At 36.3% G+C, this 24,525-nt stretch overlaps 1 protein-coding gene across 1 annotated transcript in view; it reads left to right on the plus strand.

The window, feature by feature from the left end:
- Window positions 1–22,166, plus strand: part of LOC104409137 (rho GTPase-activating protein 7-like) — a gene marked incomplete at its 3' end in the record, with an annotated part of 41,262 nt that extends 19,096 nt beyond the window's left edge. Inside the window, exons 2-3 of the mRNA XM_010018928.1 lie at window positions 19,248–19,397; window positions 22,026–22,166. Coding sequence (XP_010017230.1) covers window positions 19,248–19,397; window positions 22,026–22,166 — 291 coding nt within the window. The remainder of the gene's footprint in view (window positions 1–19,247; window positions 19,398–22,025) is intronic.
- Window positions 22,167–24,525: the final 2,359 nt, after the last annotated feature.

The raw sequence follows: 24,525 nt of genomic DNA on the forward strand, positions 1-24,525 counted from the left end.
TGCATGTAGAAGTGCAAAAGATTATCCAAGATTTTATATTAATGGATTTATATGAGCATAACATTTTGCTTAAAAGATTTAACATTTAAACTGTACTTTACTGCAATCCAGCTAAGCTGGAATATGCAGATGGGAAATACTATTGCTTATAGTCTGCTCCTTACCCTTACATTATTCATTGGTAATTCAGTTTATCAACACTCCCTGAATCTTGGCATTTTGCCCCCTCCTTTTTTTTTCCCAGTTCCACAAATAGTTCTTTTTTATATATATATATATATGTAAATATATATATGTGTATATATATTATATATATCCAGATCATATATATGATCCTGATACTTTCCCTATTTTTAATATCTCAATTTCACCAATCTGAATTTAATTCACTAAATCATATTCGAAGACTAGTCTCATTGATTTCAGTAATGCTAATTGTGAAGAAATGGCAAGCAAATAATTTTATTCTGTTAACTTGAAGAGCTGCATTACTGAAAATGCAGTTCAAACAGAAACAGGATTTGCATAAATCAAGTCAGTTAATTGCTAGACTTTCAAATTTAAGTTCACACAGGAAATATTGGTCATTCTTATGTTTTGCAATTTCTTACATTAGACCATGTTGCCCAAAGCTCTGTCTAACCTGGCCTTGATCACTGCTGGGGATGGAGCATTTACCACGTCTTTGGGCAACCTGTTCCAGTGCCTCACCACCCTTGACTTAAATAATTAAGGGTCTAAGAGGCACAATCCTTGATATTATTGATAAACCCAAGAATTACAATAGTTTCGCCACATAGCACCAGTCTCAAAACACAGTGAATTTATACAGAACCATCACTGTTGTCTAATGGTAACACCACATAGGTTCACTGATGTGCTTTAACTGATCCAAAAATATAACATTATGAATTCTTGGAGCTTATATTTGGATTTCAAGGACCTGGCCAGCACCTTCTATGATGTTCATTAACAGTAGAGAAAATATTTTTACATCTTTTAATTGTATCAGTTCTAGAATCTATTATAATCTGTCCTATCCTTTTACAGTTACAGTTTACAATATCTTTTGCATTATTTGAAACTTAGCAATATTTGCTGCAGTCTGTGAATCTCCCAGTAAACATCCTGGTCAATGGTCTAATTGTACCATACTCCTTGCCATTGCTTTACTCACTGATTTTCCACTCAGTCTTTACCCAGCTGAGGCTTAAATCACACACTAACTTTCAGACCTCTCATTCAGTAGGTCTGTCTTGCACATAAGGCAAGAATTTTCCTCCTGTGCCCACAATGCCTATGTCTATACCCCTGGAAAGTCCAGTTGACCGGTCCCTCCACATTTCTGACCAACCTGTCTTGCTCAGTATCCATGTTTCCCTGAGTCTTGTGACTGCTTTCACAGTCTGAAAGCTCTACTCAGAACATCCCAAATGTTTCTTTTTCCTTACATCTCGAGACTGCCAGGCCACCTGTGATCTTAAGCTCGGTGTTACTAGATGATTGTCATTGCCTAATCGTGGTTTGAATGTGACTTATTTCATTGGTTTAGATTGCCTCTGTGGTCATTACAACTTCTTTAAGGTTCCACATCCTTATATTAATGTGCAATTGAGCAGAAAGACACTTCATTAGCATGAGACATTAATCAGATATTTTCTTCAGGCTCTCCTGCTAGCCTTCATCCAATAGTATTGAACATGGATTACATGTTATCATACTTGCAGAACCAGATAAACTAGTCTCTGAGGACTGTTCAAGTGCAGTTCAAGTGTTTCCTATTTTCCAAAAGCTAAATTACCACTTACCTTTTCTGACCTGAAAATCTTCGAATGTTTGGGTTATTTTTGGTTTTGTTGTTGGGGTTTGTTGCTGGTTGGTTGGTTGGGTTCTTTTCACAGAAATTCTACCTTGAATTTGGGAGAAATCATTGAAAAAGACAGATTTACCCACTTTAGGCCATCATTTCTTGTTATATCACAAACTGCATTCCGTCTGCAGCCATAGATGTGTCATAGGGGATATTGACTTAGTTCCTACTGTGGCTCAGTGGTTATAACCAGGTACTTGGACAAATTGGTCTTTGAAGATTTTGCAGCTTTAACAGTCTTTGTTGTTTCCTTGTGTCTATGTTTGTACTCTGTTTAGTTTCAAAGATGCAAAGCAAGACTTAGCATTCCTAACAGCTGCTCTTCTATTCCCTTGCTTCATCAATATATGCTCGTTGGTCATTACATTTCTGATTTTGCTACTGTTAACTCAACCACTAATAAACCACAAATGTCAGACTGATTTTCAATTACACAATGCAGACTAACATACCATATAACTCAATGAGTCAGGGAGACAAAGTCAAAGAAGACTTAGAAGCAAGTTTTTCCTCCAGCACTCTTGAAAACCATGCTTTCCACATTTTGAGAGACAATGATATGCTTCACGAGAAACATTTATTTTCCAGCAACTCAGTTTAATGTTTCACTAAAGGTTGGTTGATCTTTCCAATGACCTGAAGCAGGATGAATAAGGCAATGGGCAAGCCAGTGTTTCTGAAAATGCTTGAATAAATTATGTAATTTGCTCTATTTATTTCTTTTGAACCTGAACTGTTGATATGGTATTCATGTCATTAAGAAATGGCAATCACACCATCCTGATTTTTCCAAACAGATACAGTTCAATCCAGATGAATAAATTTTCCCTGCAACATATCCAAGCTAATAGCCTTATCAAATACCTTCTCAAAATGGTGACATTCAATATTTGCTGTTCCTATCTGAACTTTTTTTACACATCACTGTCCACATGAAACTTCAGGCTACTTGTGAAGAATAACAGAAAATCCAAAATACGGAATTCCTTTTTTTTTTTCTTCTGACCTGAATGTTACTTTCTTCAAGGCTTTTTGCATCCGGTCTTCTTGGAAAGCATGGGTTTTATTGCATCTGCTTTATTCCATTTTTTACAGTGCAGCTTGTTCATTGTTAGTAACATCCTGCTTGAGTGTTTATAGTTGCCTGTTTGTCCAGTTAAAATCCACCAGAAATGCAGTGCCAAGATCATACCAAGGTGCTGATCAACAATACTGTCATTTTTTTCATGCTGGAGCAACTTCAAGTTTCTTATTCTTTTGTTTTATATTCTTCTTCTTACTCAGAATAAGTTTTCTTGTCCTGGTTTTTTTTTTCCCCCCAATTCTCATTCCATGGCCAGAGTTTATTTTTACAATTTCATTCAAAATTAGTGTTTCAAAATAAATTGTTTTCAATTATTTTTTTTTCAGCATGTTCTGAGATTTTTTAATATTTCTAGCCATAATTAGTGGAATTCTCTAGTTACTGAAGTTCTGACTTCCAGCAAGAAATACAGATTCAGGTGAGGAAAAAAGTTTGAAAATAATTAAAACCATATAACAGTTAAATCATCAAAATATTTTCAAGCTGTTTTGTGAGAACAAAATCCTATTCACTCCAGTAATTCTTTTGGGAAAGAGCTTGGAATGGAATGGAAGTTTGTTGAACATTAGTTTAAAACATGCAGTTTAATCCTGGACCTGACATGTTTTTGTCTTTTTTTATTCTTTCTCCTCTTTGAGATAACTCTTGTACTAAAACCTTCTATTTGGTAAAGCCACACTTGGAATTAGCAACTTCTGTATATATTTCCCTCTCCCCCCCTTTTATCTGTCTATATAAATTATGTTTATATACATATATATATATGTGAATCTCCTGCATCACTGTGTTCATATTTACAATACAGATATGTTGGGTGTTAGTCAAAACTAGAACTTGTAACCAACCTCATTTAAATTGCCAAGCTCCTAATTGTAGTCTATTGGGTCCTTTGTGGACAGACACACTGACACAGACTGACTGACTGAACTCAATTTGAGCAGCATATCTTTTCTGAGAGACAGGCACTTCTCCCCTTCTGTTCCTGGGAGGCAGCAGCTGTGAAGAGAAGCTGTCAGTCATCAGCTCCCCGAAACAGAGGGGAGATGTACAGGCACATAGCCATTCTACAGGCTGAGCTGTAGAGGCAGGAGCCACCTGGGACCAAAGCAGAGCACACCACTTTTTCTTCCTTCAATCTGATCCTGACGGCAAATGCCGTTACCTGCTGAAGCCCAGCTGAAACTCTCAGAAACAAAAAGGAAAAGGTGGTGAACACAGTCCAGTCTCAGCTGGACTCAAGTCCAGGTAACACATTGCTAGTTAGCTTTTCCGTGGCAACGGGTGCTCAGGTTTCAGGTCAGGCTGTCATTTACTGCGTATTTATTCCTTACTGCTGTCTTGATTGATAGTGCAAACACAGCCTGTGTTTTTCTAGATAAACATGTTAAGGAGTCAGGTATGATACACAATATTCTGTCACATCAATATTTCTAAAGCTTTTTGTTTCCGTTAATATTTTTTCCTCACTTTGATGTATCCATATGAGATGTTTTTACAGTAAGAAAGACAGTTTTTTTGAGTAGCTTTTTCCTTCAGCATTTGAGACTTTTAAAATTCCTTCCTTGTTAAAGAAAATCTGGAAGTAGAAAATTAAGCACTGGGGAAGAATAAAATCTAAATCTGTTTTTCCATCTAATACCTGTGCATACAATTTGGAATCATATTTTTTTGATCTTGATGATAGAGGAAGCAAAAATTATCAGACAGTTCTGGTATAGGTCACACAAGACACATCATGGCTGAGTTATGACATGATGTGAAAGAAAATTATATAGTGATATCCCCATGGAACGCTATTGGTGCTGAATTTTCACTTTACTTGCAATAAATTATGAGTGCTTTTTGAAAGAATATACAGTACTATTCAGTTTTGAAGCTATTTGTTTTACTTCGTGAAGAGGATTAGTTATCATATAATGCAGTGTGACTCATTTTCCTGTGGACATGTCTCCAGGGTATGACTGGCTAATGTACTCTGTATGTGTAAGGCTGTATACAAAGACATCAATACCTATCCAACAGCAGTACAAACACTAGTTGGTCAATCACTGAGCAAAATGCTTACCTGAATTCAGTAATAGTAACAGTACTTTATACCCAATCTGACTTTACCAGTAATTTTTGTAGATAATAATTAGTTTCCACCCAGCAATGGAAAAATTAAGGACAGCCCTAGTAATTGGTTGGAAGGGACCTCATGAGGTCTCTACTGAAGCAAGTCCAGTTCTGAGGTCAGGGCTTTATCTTGAAAACCTCCAAGGATGGAGCCTGTACTTCCCCGAGTGACCTGCTCCACTGCTGGACTTTAGGGGGGTGTCATAGGGGGATGAATTTCTTTTTTCTTTCTTGCTTCAGCTTTTGTTATTTGCCTCTTTTCTTATGCCTGTGCACCTTTGGGAAAGTGCTGGCTCCATCGGTTCTGGGGGTTGAGGTCTTGCAGCACAAGGTATGTCTGTGCCCATGGAGGTCAGGGAGCAGCAATGCAGGAGAGGGCTATGGAGTGGTTGCTGCCTGCGAGTCCCACAGCCTGCAAGAAAAGATCGGCTGTACTTGAACTTCCTGACAATCATTCATCTCACGTGCTTGTTATGTTGCTAATCTTGGTCTTGTTTTCACCTCACAAATGCTGGAAGGTGAAGTGGCTTCAACTGACAGTGTCCCGAGCATACTTTTCTCTTTCATTCCTAGGGATGCACTATTTACATCAGTTTCACCTGTAGTGAAGGCAGAGGGGTTTTGTAAGTTGATCATCAGGAGGAGAGTCCAGGAGAGACTCAAGAAGATATGTGAGAATGCCCAGAAATGGAATCAACCTGTCCCTGTCATTGCAGCGTGGAGGGGAAGGAATGAGCCTGAAAAAGAGACAAGGGGGAGAACGTAATACCATGTCTAAGTATAAGAAAAGTCTGTCATGCAGACCAAAAATTGGCAAAAATAAGAATTAATTAGTTCAAGATAGAGAAAGATTGTGATTCCATGTTAGAATTAAGTTTTTAGTGCTAAGGAAGGTAGCAGTGGAATAAAATCTTGTTTGCTTGGGGCAGTTTTGGAGGTTTGTAATAGGAGCTGGAGACCTGTCTGTCAAGTATAATAGTCCCATCATTAAGAGGGAGACAGATGACATTTCAATATCTCTTCAAGTTGTATTTTTTATGATTCTATGACTTTCTATTCTTAGCTCATTAATATTGTATACAAATGTGTAATAATATAATATTTAATATTGTGTAATATTTAGAGCAGTTACTGTTGATGGTTTCAGATGAAAATAACCACTAGACTTGAGAAGCTGAACGTACAGTTGAAAGAGCAGTGAATGTTAAGTTAATACAATTTGTATACTTATTTTTAAAAGTATATGGAAAATTGCTTTAGTAACAGTCATGTGGTGTAGCTTTGGGCCTGCCTCTAAGCAAGCTTTTCTAGGGGATAATGAATTCAAGGACTTAAAAAGGTAGTTGCTGAAGAATGAGGCTTTCAGAGTATCTTTGTCTTTTTGTTGTGTGTCACATGAGTTATGTCCTTTGATGTGAATGGATAGTCAATGCTAACAGCTAGTTTACAGGCTAGTGTGTGTCTGAGCAAGCCCTGAATCCTGTGCACTGTGCATGAATCAATCCCATTTAGTAAAATTTAATAGCTAAAATAATTTCAGTGTGCATAAACATATTTCAAAGGCATACATGGAATAGCTGAATACATTATAAAGAAAAGCGGAATTCCTTGTCTGAACCACAGGCTTTTGCAAAATTCTAGTCAACCACATGGTAAGGCACTTAGCTTTGATGTATTTCAGAAAACAATATACAAAAGACAGATGCTGCTAAGGGGTGTCTCAGGTAAACAAGGGGGTTTGGTAATTTTTACCCCATTTGGGACATTATCAGCTCTGCAGAAGGCATCTTGTAATTCATACATCATTTCAGAGAAGCTGACATGACTGCAGCATCTTGGCTATTTAATCCAGGATATATCTTCTTATAAAATATGATGTGTATCATATAAAGGGTGATTCAGCTTCCTTTGATTCTGTAATTTATCAAAACCTGTGATTGCTATTTATTACTACTTCCTAAGAATTCAAAGTGAAAGAGAGGGCGTGCTTTCTGAACACTTCTCAAGCTATCTAGAATCTTTCTTCATGTGGCTGAAAAGGAAAAATAGTTCCCTTGATCAACATTTCAACTCCCCACTTATTTGATCCCCATGCCAGTTCGGGGAGTTTGATTTGACTGTGACTAGGCCTCCATATAGTTAAGCTGAGAAGTATGATATGAACATCTAATTTTGTAACCCTTTTGATGAAACACTTTTGCTGAGACAAGTTCTCGGAATTCAAGGGTGTTGGGCCTTAACCCAAACCTGAACTCTAACTTTGGTTCAGTCTTATTGACAAATGCAAATTTTATCCTCATTTAGGATCAAGATTTTTACCACCTCCTCAGTCGCCAGTTACAGTTCTCATAAATTTCAACATATGATGGATTGTTATATGAAACTATCCTTAGTTTAAATCTTACTGTGCAGAAGTAATTTAATAGGAAGGTAATTGTCACCAGAACAGTTCAATTTTCACATGAGAAAGAATGAGTTCTTTTCCAAGATAGCAAGGCACTTAAACTCCTTTCACTGAGTATAAAAAAAATAGCAATGGTTTTTCTCATGCTATCATCTTCTCCTACAAACTTGTGACACACGCAAAAAAAATATCTCTGGCATTTCATCAGCTGCATAGATTGGAAAAGCTAAAGAAGGATACACGGGTGAATCAAGGGGCACAGGACAGAAACTGACTACTCTTTTTTGGCAATACGCCTCTTTCAAAACCTCACCAACTAAATTTCAAATGTGCCAAACCCGTAAGTTCTCTGTAGTGGTGTCCTGAAGAAAAACATTTGAGAAACCCCCAGACCCTACAATGCCTGTAAAATCAGCATAATCTAACCTGTAAAAACAAGGTTACTTGTTATGTGTACTTTGCACAAACATAAATCCAGGCTCTTGCAAAAAAGAAAAATCGATACAGCTTTTTGTCCTGCCTTTCTTTGGCCTTCCTTGGCCAGTACTGCCATTCGCATGACTGCATGGAAAGCCAGCCTAGGGAACTGACCCTGCTCAGTGCTACACCTTCCCCAGGGACCATATTCAGCTGGATTCACACTGGTTTACTACTGGAAACTAGTGCTAGTGTACAAGGGGGGAGTGAGGGGCGGCCTGGGAGAGTAGGTGAGGGAACAGCAACTTGTAGTAGAACTGTGAATGTGGGGAAAAATAAAGTAACTGTGAAACCATGATCAGTACCATATCATGATTTAGATATCTATTTTTTTAAAACTGTTTGGAGTACAACTATAAACAGGACTAAGTATAAAGTTACTAAATAATTGAGTTCTGATCACACTTGAATCTTGAAATACTACTTATTATGTAAGGTGAAAGTATATTTTAAATCATTACCTACTATAAGGTTTAGTAGTGGATTACTATACAGCAGTCAACAACCATTAGAGTTTGTCTAGTTATTGAAAAAAATCTTTGAAAGAAAGAAATGAGCAGTCTACACAGAGAGGTGTAGCCAAAAAGCTCAGCTCATTGCTAGAGGCAAAATCAAGTGCACTTATATAGCTAACAATTAGTCTTTAGAGAGTAAATATAGAGAAGCTAGGCAGAATACTTGGATTTACAGCAAAACGTTAGGCTTGCAGCAGTGCAGTGAGCAAAAATGAAAGGCAAGCAAGTAGATCTTTAAGCTTTGGGACTTTCAAATGATATCTGACCACAACTTTTTCAGAGAATTTTGTTTAGTTGCAGGAAGAGACACTGGTCAAAATCTTGTTCTTGGAGATGCATGTGCTATAAGTACCATCTTTGTTATAATGATTTCGGTGGTTTTTACATTGATTGAGCGTTATAGTAAAAAGGTCATTCAGTTTTACAAATGTTTTTCTCTATATAATGACAACTGAATCAATCATGTCATGCAAGTCACATGCAAACCTAAGCAGCATTCTGAGAATCCATTCCAATGTTTTTATTGCAGAGAACATTCTGCCTCTGAAACACTGCTATTTTGAATTTCACTCTTTCTAAACAAATACAGTCCTGTTAGAGAGAGTTTAAATTTTCAGCTTCCCTCCTCTATGTCTCATGAAATGTCTGCACAAAGAAAACATGACTCTGCTACAGCTTTTGGAAGTTTGCAACAGCCTTCCTCATACATTGCTACATCTGTCGCAACAGTAAGCCTAAGAAAATCTTTAAACAATTCTCTCAGATCACTTGAATGATTTTAGAAATCTTCAGTTAGTGCATGTTTTTTTTCTGATTAAATGAACCAGAAGTAACATCAAAATATTTAAAAGACATTTCCAAAGAGCTTTGCATGGGAGGGTGGTGTATTCAGGGGCAGAATATTAACACTGCAGGAAAGTTTTGTATGTTGCTGGACTTCTGTGGAGTTTGATCTTCTACATTTGGAGAGAATAACACCTCTTTTGTATTTTTTGCTGTTTTCTGTACCACAAGAGTCCTCTTTAGATTAGCATTAATATTTCCTCCTCTGCTAGCCGTTGTCTTACCTTTTTAATACCATTTTCACCCTAGTAGTACTTACTTGTTCCTTCTTTTATCTACAAGCCTTATTATCAGATCTGCAGTGCTGTAATTTAGTAATGCTGAAAAGCACAATAAAGAAAAACAAACAATCAAAAAAACCCCAACAATATTATGTCTTCCATTTTGTCCATCTTGACAATAGGACTGTAGCCAGGTCAAGCCATATCACATGTAGAGCACCTCCACCCCTCATCACATTGCCTCACCTCTTTCAACCTGCATTATTAATTTAACTCTTAATTTAATAGGTTAGTATTTTAATTGAGAAAATCATTTTTATTTCTCACCTGGAACAAGTTGGAGAGTAGGTTACGGGTTGTGATTCTCATGTGATGCTGTAATACTTTCCTCACTTCACAAACTAAATAGGTCCATTATCCAGTAGAGCAGATTAACTGGTGACTCATTTAAAGTAGGTCTTATGTATCTGGTTTCATACCTTTTGTGCACTGATCCTGGGTCTCCTTTCAGACATGGACTCCCCGAGACCCAGTATGGTTGGTATATACCTGTCTAAATCTATAGCTTTCTGTACAAGAACTTGAGCACTTCTCTCCACATTGAACCCCCCACCTCATTCTTCCCACCATCAGCTCTGAAGTTCCATATTTAATTTGTTGCCTCTTTACAGAAGTGCCAATAATCTAGTCATGCTTCAGGGTGCAGGGAAAGAAAATACTCTTTGCTGAATACACCCTGTCTCAGCTTTCCTTGATTCCCTTTCTCTTCAACAACTTCCTCCAGACATGAGAGGGATTGGAAAATGTGTTTGGCAGAGAAGGCTAGTGAATCTCTCATGTAAGCTGTTAAATTGAGCAGGATTATCAAAACCAGAATTATAAATACAGGTTATTCTATCTAGATATCTAAATAAATGACTGGCTTCTCAGAAGACATAAGCACTGGGCTGATTTCAACGAGTTACAGGCTATTACAAAATGTTCCTACATTTTGTCATTCAATATATAAAAATTCTCAGGCCACTCTTGGTAATGAGCCAGTCCAATCTATTTTTTAATTAGATTTTCCAGGTATACTTCTAATATTTACTTCTGCATTTAGAAAATGCCAAAATTAAACCTACCATCAATGTACACAGTCTCTTCATTGCACGAATCAGAGTGCATGCATGCATGTGTGTGTGTTTATGTGACTTGTAAATACATAGGAATATAAATAAACCCACAAGACTCAAAAGAGTAATATAAAACTAATGTAAAAGGCAGAAACATTTAAATATTTATATTTTTATTGGAAAAAAAGAAAAAGCCAGATGAATGATAATTTGGATGTCTTCAAGCTAAGCCTTCATGGCAAGATTACAAGGTTAAGTAAACAGCTAACCTTGCTCCACTCATATGAGGATCTGCTATAATTTTTGTACAACAGCACATTTCTTCCATAATGCTTCCAGGCTTTACACAAACATTTTGCTTTTAAAGAAAAGTGAATATAGGCAATTTTCTGCAACCTATTAGCTGGACTTGAAACTCAGTGAAGACCCTCCCCTCCATGCACACAAATAATAGGCAAGTTGATTAAGTTGTTATTAGCAAGGTGATTGCGTTGTATTTTTTAATAGGCTTGTTTGTTCATTTATTGAAATCACAGTCATATTAACAAACAGATATCTTATCTAAAAAGATTGAGTTGACAGTGCAACCTTTACTAAAACTCTTCATTTACTAGGGTAGCATGATAAACATTTAAGACAAACACTTCTATTTCTCAACTGGGAGAAATTAGAGTGTACAGTGGTTAGTGGGTTTCAATTCTCATGTCTATTTTAGGCCTGATTCAAAGTCCATTGCAATTGTGGGAAGAGTCCCATTAATTTAAGAAGTCTGCTCAGTACTACTACTGCAATATCTTTGTGTATTGTGGGGTAGAGTGTCACTAATAGACTTCATATAGGTAGTAGCTGTTTCTCTGTTTTCATTGATAAACTGGAGGATAACCTAGGTATTAAATTCATTTGTCTTCCCCCATCCTCTTTGCACTGTCTTCAGTTCAGTGTAAAACTGAAAGTATTGGGTTTGCTTTCCATTTGCAAACAATTACCTCATGTCCTGTCTCAGTACCAATAAGAATTAACTTGTTCTATCTTCTTATTCACTTATCAGATAGATCCCTCCTAAGTGTTTTGTTTCCAGGCTAACCAGTTCTAGATTTCTCAGCCTCTCCTCATATGAAAGATGCTCCAAACACTTAATCATCTTCACTGGACTTGCTTCAGTATGTTCATGTCTCTCTATTGTACTGGGGAGTCCAGGACTGGAGCCAGCACTGAACACAGCTGTGTCTCACTGGGGTTGAATAGAAGGGAAGGATCCTCCACAGTCCTCGTCCTGCTGGCAATGTTCTCCCTAGTGCAGTGCAGATTTGTTGGTCTCTTTTTGCTGTGAGGTTGCATTGCTGGCTTAAAATTGTCCCCGCTTTGTGTTTCCAGGAGTGTCTCGTATCTTAAGGAAGAACAAATTACTAGTAAGTTATGAAGTATACTAATGGGCCAAATAAATGAAATCTTTTGTATCTGTCAATGTGTTCAGTTATATTTCCCTAAGTCCTAAATTTTTTTTAAGACAAGGGTGTCCTAAGCATTTCTGCCAGATCAGGCATCCAGACACCTGTAACTCTCATTTTCAAGCACTTCCAAACAAGATGAATGTGAACAGTCTGAGTCCAAAAAACTTGTCAGAGCTCAAATACTGATTTCCAGCTCCCTTTCCATGAATCTATAAGGTAGGCATATAAAATACAAGTACACAGATTCATTTATTTGTATGTTTGTAAAACGCATGCCAATAGACACTTATCCAAGCTAAATTTCTTAATGTTGTTTATGCTGATTTCATGTCTGATTAAAGGTCACTGTGTTATCTTGTTTGACACTCTGATTCATAGCATAATAGCAAAGCAGCAAGAAGTTCACTGAAGTATTTTCTTCTTGGTTTTGCACAAAATTACTAGATCTGAGTATATAATATAAGTAATAAATAATACTAAAAATGCAGCATCAGTCAACTATCACTCACATTTTATTTAATCACAGTTCTATTTAATCACATTATTTTTCCTGTCTGATAATTAGTGCTCAGATTACTGTCATAGTATTCTCCACAAATCAGAAGTCTTCCCTCTCATAGCAAAGAGAATTGGGTCACTGTAAAGGTAAAAACTTGCCTTTTGCTTACTTTGCAAGTCATAGCCATAAAAGCATAGTCCTATAAGATGACTTTTAGTATAACACTGATTTACAAAATATGAAGAAGGAGAAAAATGGAAAGTAATTGAATATTGTTTATGCTAGAAAAAGCATGATTAATGATTTTATGTTTGACTGTATTTTTTTCCACCCATTGAAAACAGATTATGTTCATGTTGTACTCTGTGCCTCTATGGAATTTGATTTTGGCAAATATTCAAAGTCATAATCATTACATAATCCTAGATAAGAATGATTACTGGTACTTAGGTGTCATCAGACCAGCTACTGTGAACAAATGTAACTCCAAAGACAGAGAACTGGATTTCACCCACCATCTGGAGTTTATGAAATTGTATTGTAAGTGTAAGATAGTTACCTCATACATTGGACAAGATGTACCATTTAGAGTCGCTAATTTTACATTTAGTTCTGCTTTTGTTGGTTACCTGAATTAGCGCCAACAATTATAATTTGCATTAGTATTGCAGGAGAGTTGATATACTATTAATGCTGTAATGACAGGCTGAGAAATCTATATTTTCCATTAATATCTACCCATGGTAATATGACACTAGCTAGAAAATTACTCTGATTGACTTAGTTTCTTACTACTGAGCTGTTGTGTTTCAAGAGCAACCACTTCATGAGTATTGCTTGCCATCCCTGCTGAGTTAACACAGTCATATAGTAATGATTCCTCAGTTTTTTTGCCCCAATGTTTTTGAGTAATTTTCCATTTCATCAATAGTGAAACACTAACCTTCATTATTAAAATAACATCTTTGCTAAATAGTTTACTTGGTTGACATGAAACATGTAAAACTACAATCAAAACTGCCTGAACCAAAATAGAGTAAAGCCTACATATTGAGCATGTTTTTAGACAAGAACAACTGTTAAAAGGAACATGCTAAACAGGAATTCTTTTCTTTAGATTAAAATAGCTTTGAATATGAAAGATAGCAAGTTTCTGCAGGGGAAATTGGGTTAAATTCAGGAGACCGTATCTGTGAATAGCACATGAGATTGAAAGATCTTGTGAAAAGTTAGGAAAATGGAGAAGCTTCACCTCACTTCTAGTCCTGAAATCTTCCAGTTCCTGGAATTTATCATGTTGGGAATATTTGGGTTTTATGTTCTCTGTTGTTTTTCAACACATTTTCCTCTTTTCCCCGAGGAGTGCAGCACTATCCCTGCAAGCACTACACTGCACAGAAGGAGCTATATGTTGGGATGTTTTTGCCTGGAAGTATAAAAAGCATGTGTTTTGTTAAGAGTATATGTTATTCAGAGGTTGACTTTTTGATGCCATTTTATTTATTACATTTCTCTTAAGGATACAGTAGTGGAAATCACAATTACTACATCATATAGAGTGCAAGTGCTTCTGAAAGATTTCATTTTTGCAGATATAACTTATTTATGGGTTTACAGAAATTCAAAAGCACATGGAAAACAGTGCTATTAAATACTTTATGTGTTTGAGTCAGCTACCTAAAGTTCTTGTAAGAATAATGAGAAGAAAAGCTATTTTCCCCAAAACTTGTGTGAATGAGTAGGGATAGCTACATGCATGAGCATGTCTCGTCACCTGTACACGTGTATACCAGTGTATATTTATGTTATTTGTTCCATTTCCAGTCTATTGTAAATACAAGTTCAAAATAATAATAATCTTGCTGTGATTTTTTGCTGGTGTCTAGGCCTTGTGTCTTATGTCAAAAAGGAATAGCATGCATTAGTTTTTTCACTGCTTTAATGTTCTCCACCTGCAATACCTCCAATATGATGAAGAATAGGAATCTAATATGGTACTGCAGAGTGTAAAATTTAGAGACAGATAAAATTCTTAGGTATTTTTCAAAGTTTGTGAACAGTACGCTGCAATTTACAAGGATGAATATTACAAATCTGATTTGTACACTTCCCAGTAAAAATCAACAGATTAATTCCGAAATAGCATCTTTTCTTTTATTTTTTGTTCCATTTTAGTTCAGATGAAAATCTTCACAGTATAGAATCAGAGATTTAATAACTTCCTATTTTTCAAAAGGGGTTTTTTGTTTGGTTTTTTTTTTTTTTTTTTTTTTTTTTTGTGTGGAAGGAAAGACGGGAATGAGTAATTTAATGCCATCTGAAATACATAGTGTTAATACAAGATTTTAAGTCAGTCCAGCTGGCTGCAGATCAAGAATACCAGACAAAACTCAGCCAACTCTTTCCATAAAAGATCTCTTTCTCTTGTGGGTAATCAAGCTTGCCTTGTCAGTTGTGCAATAAGCTTGCCACTGAAAATCAAGGTTTCCTTTTCAAAGAAATTGTGAGCATCCCTAAGAGTGTCAGGGAGGAGAAAGGCTGATGGTGCCCTGATGGTTCTAACATGGGACTGCTTGGAGTGGGATGTCCCCTCCTTTCCTTAATCACTGGGGACCCCACTGACACTAATGGGGATTTGCTGTGGTCTGGAAACAAGCAGATGCTTTAAAAGGGAGCTCTTACAGGGAAGATAGGAATGATTAAATGCCCCTGAGGATATTAAAAGAGCACAAAGTTAATTTTGTATCCTAACTATTTCTAAACAAAATTTTTGCTGTGAAAATTAGAATAGGTTTTACTCTCGACAATACATACTTCTTAAAAGGTACATTTACCTAGCTGAAAGAGGTATGTGGGAAAAGGAGCTACATCAGGAAGAAAAGTGTGCATTCGTGTAAAATGGAGGCTACAGGAGAAGGGGAACAATACACTTAGAGAAATACAAGGTTTAAGAGAACAAGGGAGTGAAGGGTATCTGTTTCAATTGCTTTACCATGCCCTGATAAGAAAAAAAGGATATATTAAATCCAAATTTAAATAGCGTTGTACTCCTTAATTAGTTTCTTTTGTTTGAGTAGGTAAAAATCACTGTAAGGTACTGATAATATGGGGATAAAACTGTTACAACCTTAAAAAAAAAAGAGGGGGGAGCATACTTTTGTGCTTTTTAGAAATACTCTGATGAATGTTGTCTCTGTGCACTGTTTGCTGTTTAGCCATCAAATGTTCAAAATAAAAAAATTAAACATGATGCACAAACAGCATTATATTCAGAAATTGCCAGATGTTCTCCGTGCAGAGTGCTATGGGACATTGTGTTAATGGACACCCTCAGTTGGTAAATGCAAACAATAAAGCAGTTTGGTAGTAAAAAGACAACCACCCACTTGAAGACATAGGAGTACATAGGGGAAAAACTGGTGTTATTCTTTTCAATAGCAATATAAGCTCCAAAATTACAAAAGTATCTAAAAAAATGGCTGAATCTCATTTGAAGCCATGTTCTTGAAAATGTTTCCATTTTACTAGCATTGACTGTTGACAATAACAACAGGGCTTGTGAACTGTTTTCTTTGTAAAAATGTTTGAATTTCTTTTAATGTGACCTTAACATTGGGGGGTTAATGCTTAATTTAGGATTAATTCAAGTACCCTTCATTCTGGGAACAGTTATAATGCTTTCCGTTCTAAACATATGAATATATTCAAATTTAACTAGCTTCTTTATCACACCAGTGAGGATACAAATTAAAAGAAATATTGTTTTTTCCAGTTCATGACCTAAAGTATTTCCTGTTTGTGTGGAGACATGTTAAATATAAAATCTCCAGACAAATAACATCTCAAGTTTGACCTACTGTATAAGTTTGTGATACATTCCTGAATTGCCGAACGTAAATGCCTTAAGGCAGAAATTAAGATAATAAGTGCCCAAGTTTTGACTTCATAATGGTAAAGGTATTTATATTTTTGCCTTCTAATTTGGAATGTAACTAGGTGTCAGTGGGGAAAAATGTGAAAGACTGGATGCAAAGGGAATACTGTGTTTTCAAAAGAAAACAAATTAATTACTAATATTTTCCTGGCTTTAGATTGTATCACACTTCAGTAATAAAATCTCAGAATATATGCAGAAGGGAGATACAAAAAAAGACAAATAGGAAATTTATTAGATAATATCAAGGGTAAAACTGTCTAAACATAAGCTAATCTTATAATAATATTTATTTAGTGTGTTGTATTGAATTTCCAGATCAAGATTAGCTTTTTTTATTTGTATGTGTTAAATTTCTGATATAATGCTTAGACTTTCATGTATACAATTTAATAAAGCCCCAGCCAAACAGAAGGTAATTATTGTGCTGTTGAGTAAATTGTAAAAGTAGAAATTATAGTTAAAGTGTTAAAACTTCTCAAGACAAGGTTGATGTCAACAGCAGTCAGAATCACAAACCATTTTCTGAACAGAATAGCTAAATTCCATAGTGGTAATATTATTGTTTTCTGAAAGAGGTGTTTGCCTGCAAAACCTGCCTGTTGTGTCAAGCCTGAATATCACTTTGAGCAGTATTTTGTCACTTCTCCATTTCAGCAGATTCTTCTCCAGCATTATCAATCTGCTACATGCAGAGCAAGTTTGTACTTTTTTTGGCAGGAAAAGTCAAACTGTTTGCTTGGGGAAAAACTCAGATGTTTCTTTGTCTTCATGTAAAACACCTGTTATCTTTCTAGTCTGAAAAAAAAACCAAACATAAACCAAGCAAACTAAAAAAGCTCACTCGGTCACCACCACTCCTTTTGTTGTAGTGTGGCAATTAATTTTTGGATTTTAAGTCAAGTGTACAGTTGAGACAGATTAGCCTTTCCAGTGGTGTATTTCCAAGCAAAATTAATAAACACACAGTTAGGGGACTGTGTGCCAGCCAAATTTTGGTAGCAGTACTGGCCCCGCCTGGATGAGTAAACTGGCTATGATCTCAACCACCATGGCAAACATAGCCCCATGCCACAAAGGAGGTCATGTCTCCTTTGTTAGCAGGCACTTATTTGGTCCATTGTGTTTTCTGCACCCATGCAGATTAGGAAAAATAACTCTTCTGATATTTTCAAATTTCAGAGATCAATTTAACGTCAGTTAAAGTGAAGATACTGGAGTTTCAATTAATCATTTGGGACACTGTGTTTTCAGTTTGAAAGTGAAACTCAACCCATTTTACTGATTGTTATGTTGTTTTGAGGTAATATTCTCTCAGGGTCATTCTAAATTCAGTTCAGGTTCATCAGGAGGTCCTGCAAATTCATAAGCTTTGTCAGCAACCCAATCCAAAATATCACGTTGTAATAAGAAATGAAATATACAGTTTTCCTGAGTTTGGCCTTTCCTAAGAATGTTGTTCATAACTCTGCCATGAACTGACAGATCTGTATTTCTGCTTTTCTAGGATTTAGTAAACTAACCTTCATCACCTCTGTCTTCACATAAAGACCATGTAGACCATGTTTTATATGACTATTTTTCTATACATTTCCATTAACCCCAGCAGGAATAATCTAATTCATGTTTTGCAATGTTTTTGAAGCTGTCTATAAAAAAACCTGTTTATAGAATCCTAATTAGAGAAGTTAGTGTGTAGCCTGAAAATCAGTTTGTCGGCTATCAAAAAAGGCTGATTTGGGCATTTATATTCCTTACTTCTTTAACATAATGAATTAATTATAACATCTTTGTTTCCATTTCTTGAGAAGGATTTATAAAAATAATATTTTAAGTGAGTTAATGGAACTTCCTATTTTCTAACTTCCTTTCTTGAAAATCCATAGAGGAACCAGTGGGGTTTTTCATATTCCTGAATTTTGAGGACAGCTAGTTGGCTGCTAACTTTTGTGTTAACTTTCTATAAAAAAGGGAAAAGAGGGGAGGAACTCCTTGAGAGCATGATTTAGTCCATCAAACTTTTGGTTTGAGTTACTGTTTTGAGGAACTCCTCTGTCTCCCTTTGCATATAGGGAAATAAGCTTCATAAACTAGGTGTTTCAGACTGCTATGTGAATACCCCTCATCCTTCTCTCTTTCCTGTCAGAGGATGTATAATGTTGTGTTTAGTATAATATTATCTCATGCATATCAATAATTTCCAACCAGGACACAAACCTCTGCCAAGAATTGACAAAACATGGCTATGCTGATGAGTTGCACAAGAAAAAGTAGTTGTGGTTATCCTCAGCTGGAAAATGGCTTCTTTGAGCTTCCTTTTCTCCATTGCGATCATACATTAACCTTCATCTTTTGTATTTCTACAATCAAATTAACTTGGAGTGAATATTTGGAGGAGTGGTTGGAATAAATAGCTCTTGAAAGAGTATGCGTATAAAAGAAATTGTAATAACGCATTTCTGCCAAACAATTGTACTTTTTTAAAATTCAATTTTGATAATGGATGTATATTAAATATTAATATAAAATATTTTCACAGCAGTAAGTCAAGGCTCAGTGAATTGATTACACAAAACAGTATTTTTCCTGAAAAAGATTTTTCCTGTTATTATTCACTGTACTTTCATGCCAAATTAAGAAATGTAGCTTTCTTAATTTAAGCTTACTCTTTCCAAGTAATGCCATTTCCAATTTAGCAATTGTATGTTCTGTTCTTTAGGAAATAACAGAAGATCGGGATCGATCACAACTGGATTCAATGGTGCTGTTAATTATGAAACTGGACCAGCTTGACCAGGATATTGAAAACGCTCTCAGTGCAGGCTCTTCCCCATCCAGCACCCCAACATACAAACGGAGGCATATACCTGTAAGCCAGTTTGCTTACTCTTATTATTCTATGTAGAATCTGGGTTTACTTCACTTTTTTCTTTCAGTCCTCACGTTTTTCAGCTCCTTGGTTTCAGAACTAAAGCTCTTTTTGTAAAGAACTGTCTTGTATTTTTTTGTATGTATGTATGTTTTGAAGGCAGTAATATTGATATCCATTATTTCCTTCTGCCATAATTTCATAAATGAAAGCTTCAGAGCTCACAGATGAAAAAAAGGTGATCAACAAAATTTAGAAAAAGTCTGTCTCTCTAATAATCACCTACTGTAAATGCAGAGTCAGCACAGAGTCAGGGTCACACCAGTCTCAGAGCATATGCATATGTGCCATTTGAAATTACACAGTTGGAACTGAAAACAAGTCTGAGCTACAGGTTTTCTTTTTTTCTGCTAGTGGGAGGGTCCGTGAGATTTTTGGCAGATACACCCATATTAAATTCTCTGTCATTCAAAGTAAGATTCTGGCAGAAGTGTGTACTTTAATTATGTAAATTCCTTCCATTATTTTATTTATTTAAATGTGATAATTCCTTGTTGAGAGTAGTCTAAAGGGAGAATGGACAGCTCACAAACATGATTGATGTATTCTTTTTTTCTGAAAATGATTACACATGTAACTATGAAGAACATGAAATAGCTGACCCAAGGTGTTCTCATGCAGTCTTCCTGTTAATTTCACCCACATGTGGTGCAGCTGTTTTTCAATTTAAGAAACCTGAGAAATACTAGAAATACTGCACCAAGATCTCTAGTTTACATTCAGGTCATTTCTTTTTGTTAGGGGTATTTTCTTTTAAATAATGAGGGCGTTTTCCTATTAAAGTCAAGACTTCATTATCGCTGTATAGTCAAATGAGTGGTCTATTGGTGAGAAAACTTTATTTCAGTTTCAGTGGGCTTGATGAGCTGAAGATTGTGTATAACTTTTAAAGGACAGAACTTACATACACTTTAATAAACAATTTCCCTGCAGATACCAGTGTTCTTGCAGTGTCTTCTCGAGCACTGATCGTACAGGAAAGCTGAAATACGATGTACGATGTTAACATCTGTTCTTTGTATGTCACCAATCCATGACAGCATTTTAGCTAATTTGTTACAGCAATAAAGAAAGTTGAGACAATCTATATGAATAAGCCTGCATGATAATCAGAGGTGGCACCTGTTTCCATGCTGCACAGCAACCCTATGGAAAGATAGCTTGCATCAAGCATAGAATATATGCTATTTATATACACTGATTTTCTAGGAATTTTTGAGTCATTGAGTATTATGAATCAAAGGATCAAAAGATTTGTTTTTCAGGACATTCATGCATTGTGTTCAGTCTTATATTGATTTTATAGTAAAAAAAAACCATCTGAATATCATTCAGAAACATGAGTAATAGGGCAGAGAGTGTGGTTCTGCAACATAACTCTGCTAAGCAGAAGCTTCTAACAGTAGCTGTACCCAAGCTGACATTCACAGAGGCATTTCCATGACTCTGCTGTATTTCCCAGTGTTTCCATTCCACTCCAAGACTCACTGGCAGCAAATATCTGACTAAAGTGCATGGTCCTACCTAGAGTGCAGCTTTGTCTCTAATTTCTAACCCTTTTCAGAAAGCAGCACACTTGCATACTTGGTGCAGAGGCACCTGTCTAATTGGCATCTACAGTTTGGCAGACCAGACACTTAACTGGAATTAATGAGTCAAACGGTTGACATTTCTTTCCAATTCAGGAGCACAACCCTGGATACATCTCTGCCCCATATTTCACCTATTCTAGGAACTTGATGTTAGGAAACTGATTAACTTGATGTTAGGAAACTGATTTTATCTTCACAGAGTTTGCTAGGTTAATAGTTCAGACTCTTTTCTGTTACTGTGCAGATACATTCACACAGGCTGCACCTCAGCTAATAATCCTGACAGTATATGGCTGGTTCTACACACAGCCAGCTCTTTGCCAGATATGTGCCACAATTTATCTGCCCTCACTCTCTGCAGTAAATCAAGCAGGCGCTATATTTTTACTTCCTCAACAATAAAACATACTATATTTCTTCTTTTTATTCTCAGAAAAGGAATGTAATCAGTGTCATTAAAAGTAAGGGCATTTTAACCAGAAATAGCATTTGGCTGGTAAGTGTCTGCTGATTCTGAAACTAAGGGAGTTGTACCTCTGAATTGTATAAACTGCTGGACGGTGATGTCATTTCGGCTGTGTAATGCTTTACAGATGTTCACTGAGCTTGCAGTGCTGCCAGAGACAGAAGGTGGGAGGAGCACACAGGAAATACTGAACATCAGAGAAAAATGTCAGACTTCTGCAGACCTGAACTGATTTCTCTTACCTCACATTCTAACATTCAGGGGAATTATACCTTTGATGTTAATGGTGATTTATAATTTCAGAACAGCAGCTAATGCAAACCACCACATTGAAAAAGAGAGCAAGTGAACGTGTATGTAATGGAAAACAATAAGGGGAACAACTCTTGCACGGAGAGTTAAGCATATCTATTTAAATGAGCCTGTCTAAATACTTCCTTTATTTAGAAGAACTAGATTTTTTCTTTCATAATCACAGTTACTAAAGAGACTTGCACCGTTTTTTTACAGGATGTTGAATCTGGTTCTGAAAGTGGAGTGGATGTTGCTTCAGTAAGTCATTCACAAACAAACTTGTCTCCTAACATCCATGCTCCTGATCTAACATCTCCCTGTTCAGTAGCCAGCTCTGGAGCTAAACCAAAAGCTGGGGTGAGTACAAAGATTATATTTTATTAACTTCACTCATAACAGGTTGGAAGTGAAGATATTTCATACTATTCATTGTGTGATTGTACAACAGTACATGTGCGTCACCGAAGAAAAAGGACTAATAATGTAGGTTGTCTCAAGGTGTCATTTCAGTGGCAAGTAATCCTAGAAGTTTCACATTTAGAAACACGCTATTATCAGCTGAGTTTTTATGTGAGAAAATAAATTAACGGAGCTACTCCATTTTCCTTAGGAAGATAAGGTTTCTTGAAGAATCACTTGGAACATTTCCTAAACCTCAAGGAGGATGCCAGAGAAAAAGATCATTGAATTGTGTAGTCTGATTTATGATGCCCAAATCCAGTCACCCTAGTTCTCTTGAGAGTCTGAACTGCTGTGTACTACAAGCAGAGGTATTACCCTACTGAAGGGAGAATGTCATTCTAAGGCCAAATTTGGCAAATTGTTTCACATGCTGAGGATCAGAGGGAGCCCTCCGAGCAGGCGGACCCTTTCCTGCAGATGCCAGCACACACTAAGTGGTAAGGAAGGGCAGATCTGGGAGCTCAGATACGGCGAGGAGCCTCATTCTATATCTGTTCATAGATACGTACAGCTATTAGGGGCATAGTCCTTACTTTTGCCATTGCCCATCTACAGAAGAATCCTTCTTCATATGTTTCAGCTGTCAGCATGTGCAGAAAAGCTTGGATTGTCCTAGAAACTTGACATACTTTCTGTTCTCTTTTGCCCTTGCTGTTTCCACTGCCTTAAGAAGCAAGGAGATCTAGACTATTCTAAACTTTTCCTAGACTGAAAAGTCTTAGCATAACTCCCTCTCCCTCTGTTCACAAATTCAACCACTGCTGAAAACCAGACCAGCAGAAAATCTGGATAAAATATTAAGATATAAAATGTGGTTAGCATAAATATATACATTTATAACAAGTTTATAAAAAACGAAATAGAGGCCAACTGTCATTTACTGCTCTGCAATAATAGCAGTTAACTAATGCCTTTGATTGAGGCAGTAAAAGAAGTTCTAATAAACATTTACATTTAAGATTGTTCACTTGTACAAAAATAAATTCACTTGTAATTTATCATCAGTGCATAACTATAGCAAATGGAGAGCTCTGCACTCTGTCATTGCATACAATGCAGCACAAAGTCTCAAATAAGTACATATGTTACGCTAGAAGGTGATATCCTATTTTTCCGATCCTGAGAAGAGCACAGACACTCTCTAAGGTATTAAATATCCATTTTAAATTTAAGTTTCTCTACTAATATTTGGGGAACTCTTAACACCTGGCTTTACAGAAGTGTCGTTCTTCTTTTGGAGTGTCTAACTTGCTTTGAAGTTAGACATAAAGTGTTAATTCACCTTTAATAGTACTTATTTGACTTTTGCTGTGATGGATAAATCATGCTGAACATATATGTGAATATTTATTTATTATATAATTTTTAATGTATATGATTTTGGAGAGATACCCCTTTTTTTTTTACTTTGTAAAGTAACAATGAACATTAAAAAACATCTCTGCTGATGTGTAGGTTGTAGGCATACAATAGAGAGTCCCTTTTTTTTTTTAAATTTTGATAAGTGAAGCTAAATTTTCTTCAAAATCAACTCTCTCCTGAAGTTTTGCAGGCTGCAGCTCACCACATTCTGTAGTGAGATTTGGTGGATTCTTATTAGTACGTTTGAAGACCATATTTTCATTTCTAGCATAGTGGGCTTGGAAAGTACAAAAAAGTGGATCATTTTTGCTTGACCCTAGATCTTCTGCAAATTGGGAAAAACAAGATCCTCATTAATTTTTTTTTCCTTTTGGCTTTGGGCTTCCAGATTGGTTTGACTGTGTGCCCTTCTGATCCACAAACTGAGTGCTAATGTGTGCTGTGGCTCAGCTGTTCGAAACTTACTGCCTCCATACCTGAAGACAAACTTTAAAAGCAGAAGTTTTCTTGGCACATGCTGGGAGAATATATACCTTGATTCTTACCCTTGCCCATCTCTATGCCTGTTGTTCCTCTGCTCTGCATGGCTATACAGTTTGCTGTTGTCTGCTTGACTGCAAACCTGTATTAGTAGAAAAGAAGTTCCCGTGTTCTTGCCGTGTTTACCTTTGGGCTCTACCCACGATGAATTTTTTAGAATGGTATATTGAGTGGCATGTCCTTGAAACACTGCCCAGAACAGACATTGACGATGCCCCTGTACAGCTGATTTCAATGTAGATATCTCCTGTGAAAATCCTTAGTGTGATATTCTTTCTGTAAGGGAGACTGTTCTCATAGTTTCTGGGGGGGTTTGTCAGAGTAGCTGGTATGGGAATAAGTTTATTCTGCA

The sequence above is a fragment of the Nestor notabilis genome, unplaced genomic scaffold (genome assembly GCF_000696875.1).
Source record: "Nestor notabilis isolate BGI_N333 unplaced genomic scaffold, ASM69687v1 scaffold4367, whole genome shotgun sequence".
In the NCBI taxonomy this organism is placed as follows: domain Eukaryota; kingdom Metazoa; phylum Chordata; class Aves; order Psittaciformes; family Psittacidae; genus Nestor; species Nestor notabilis.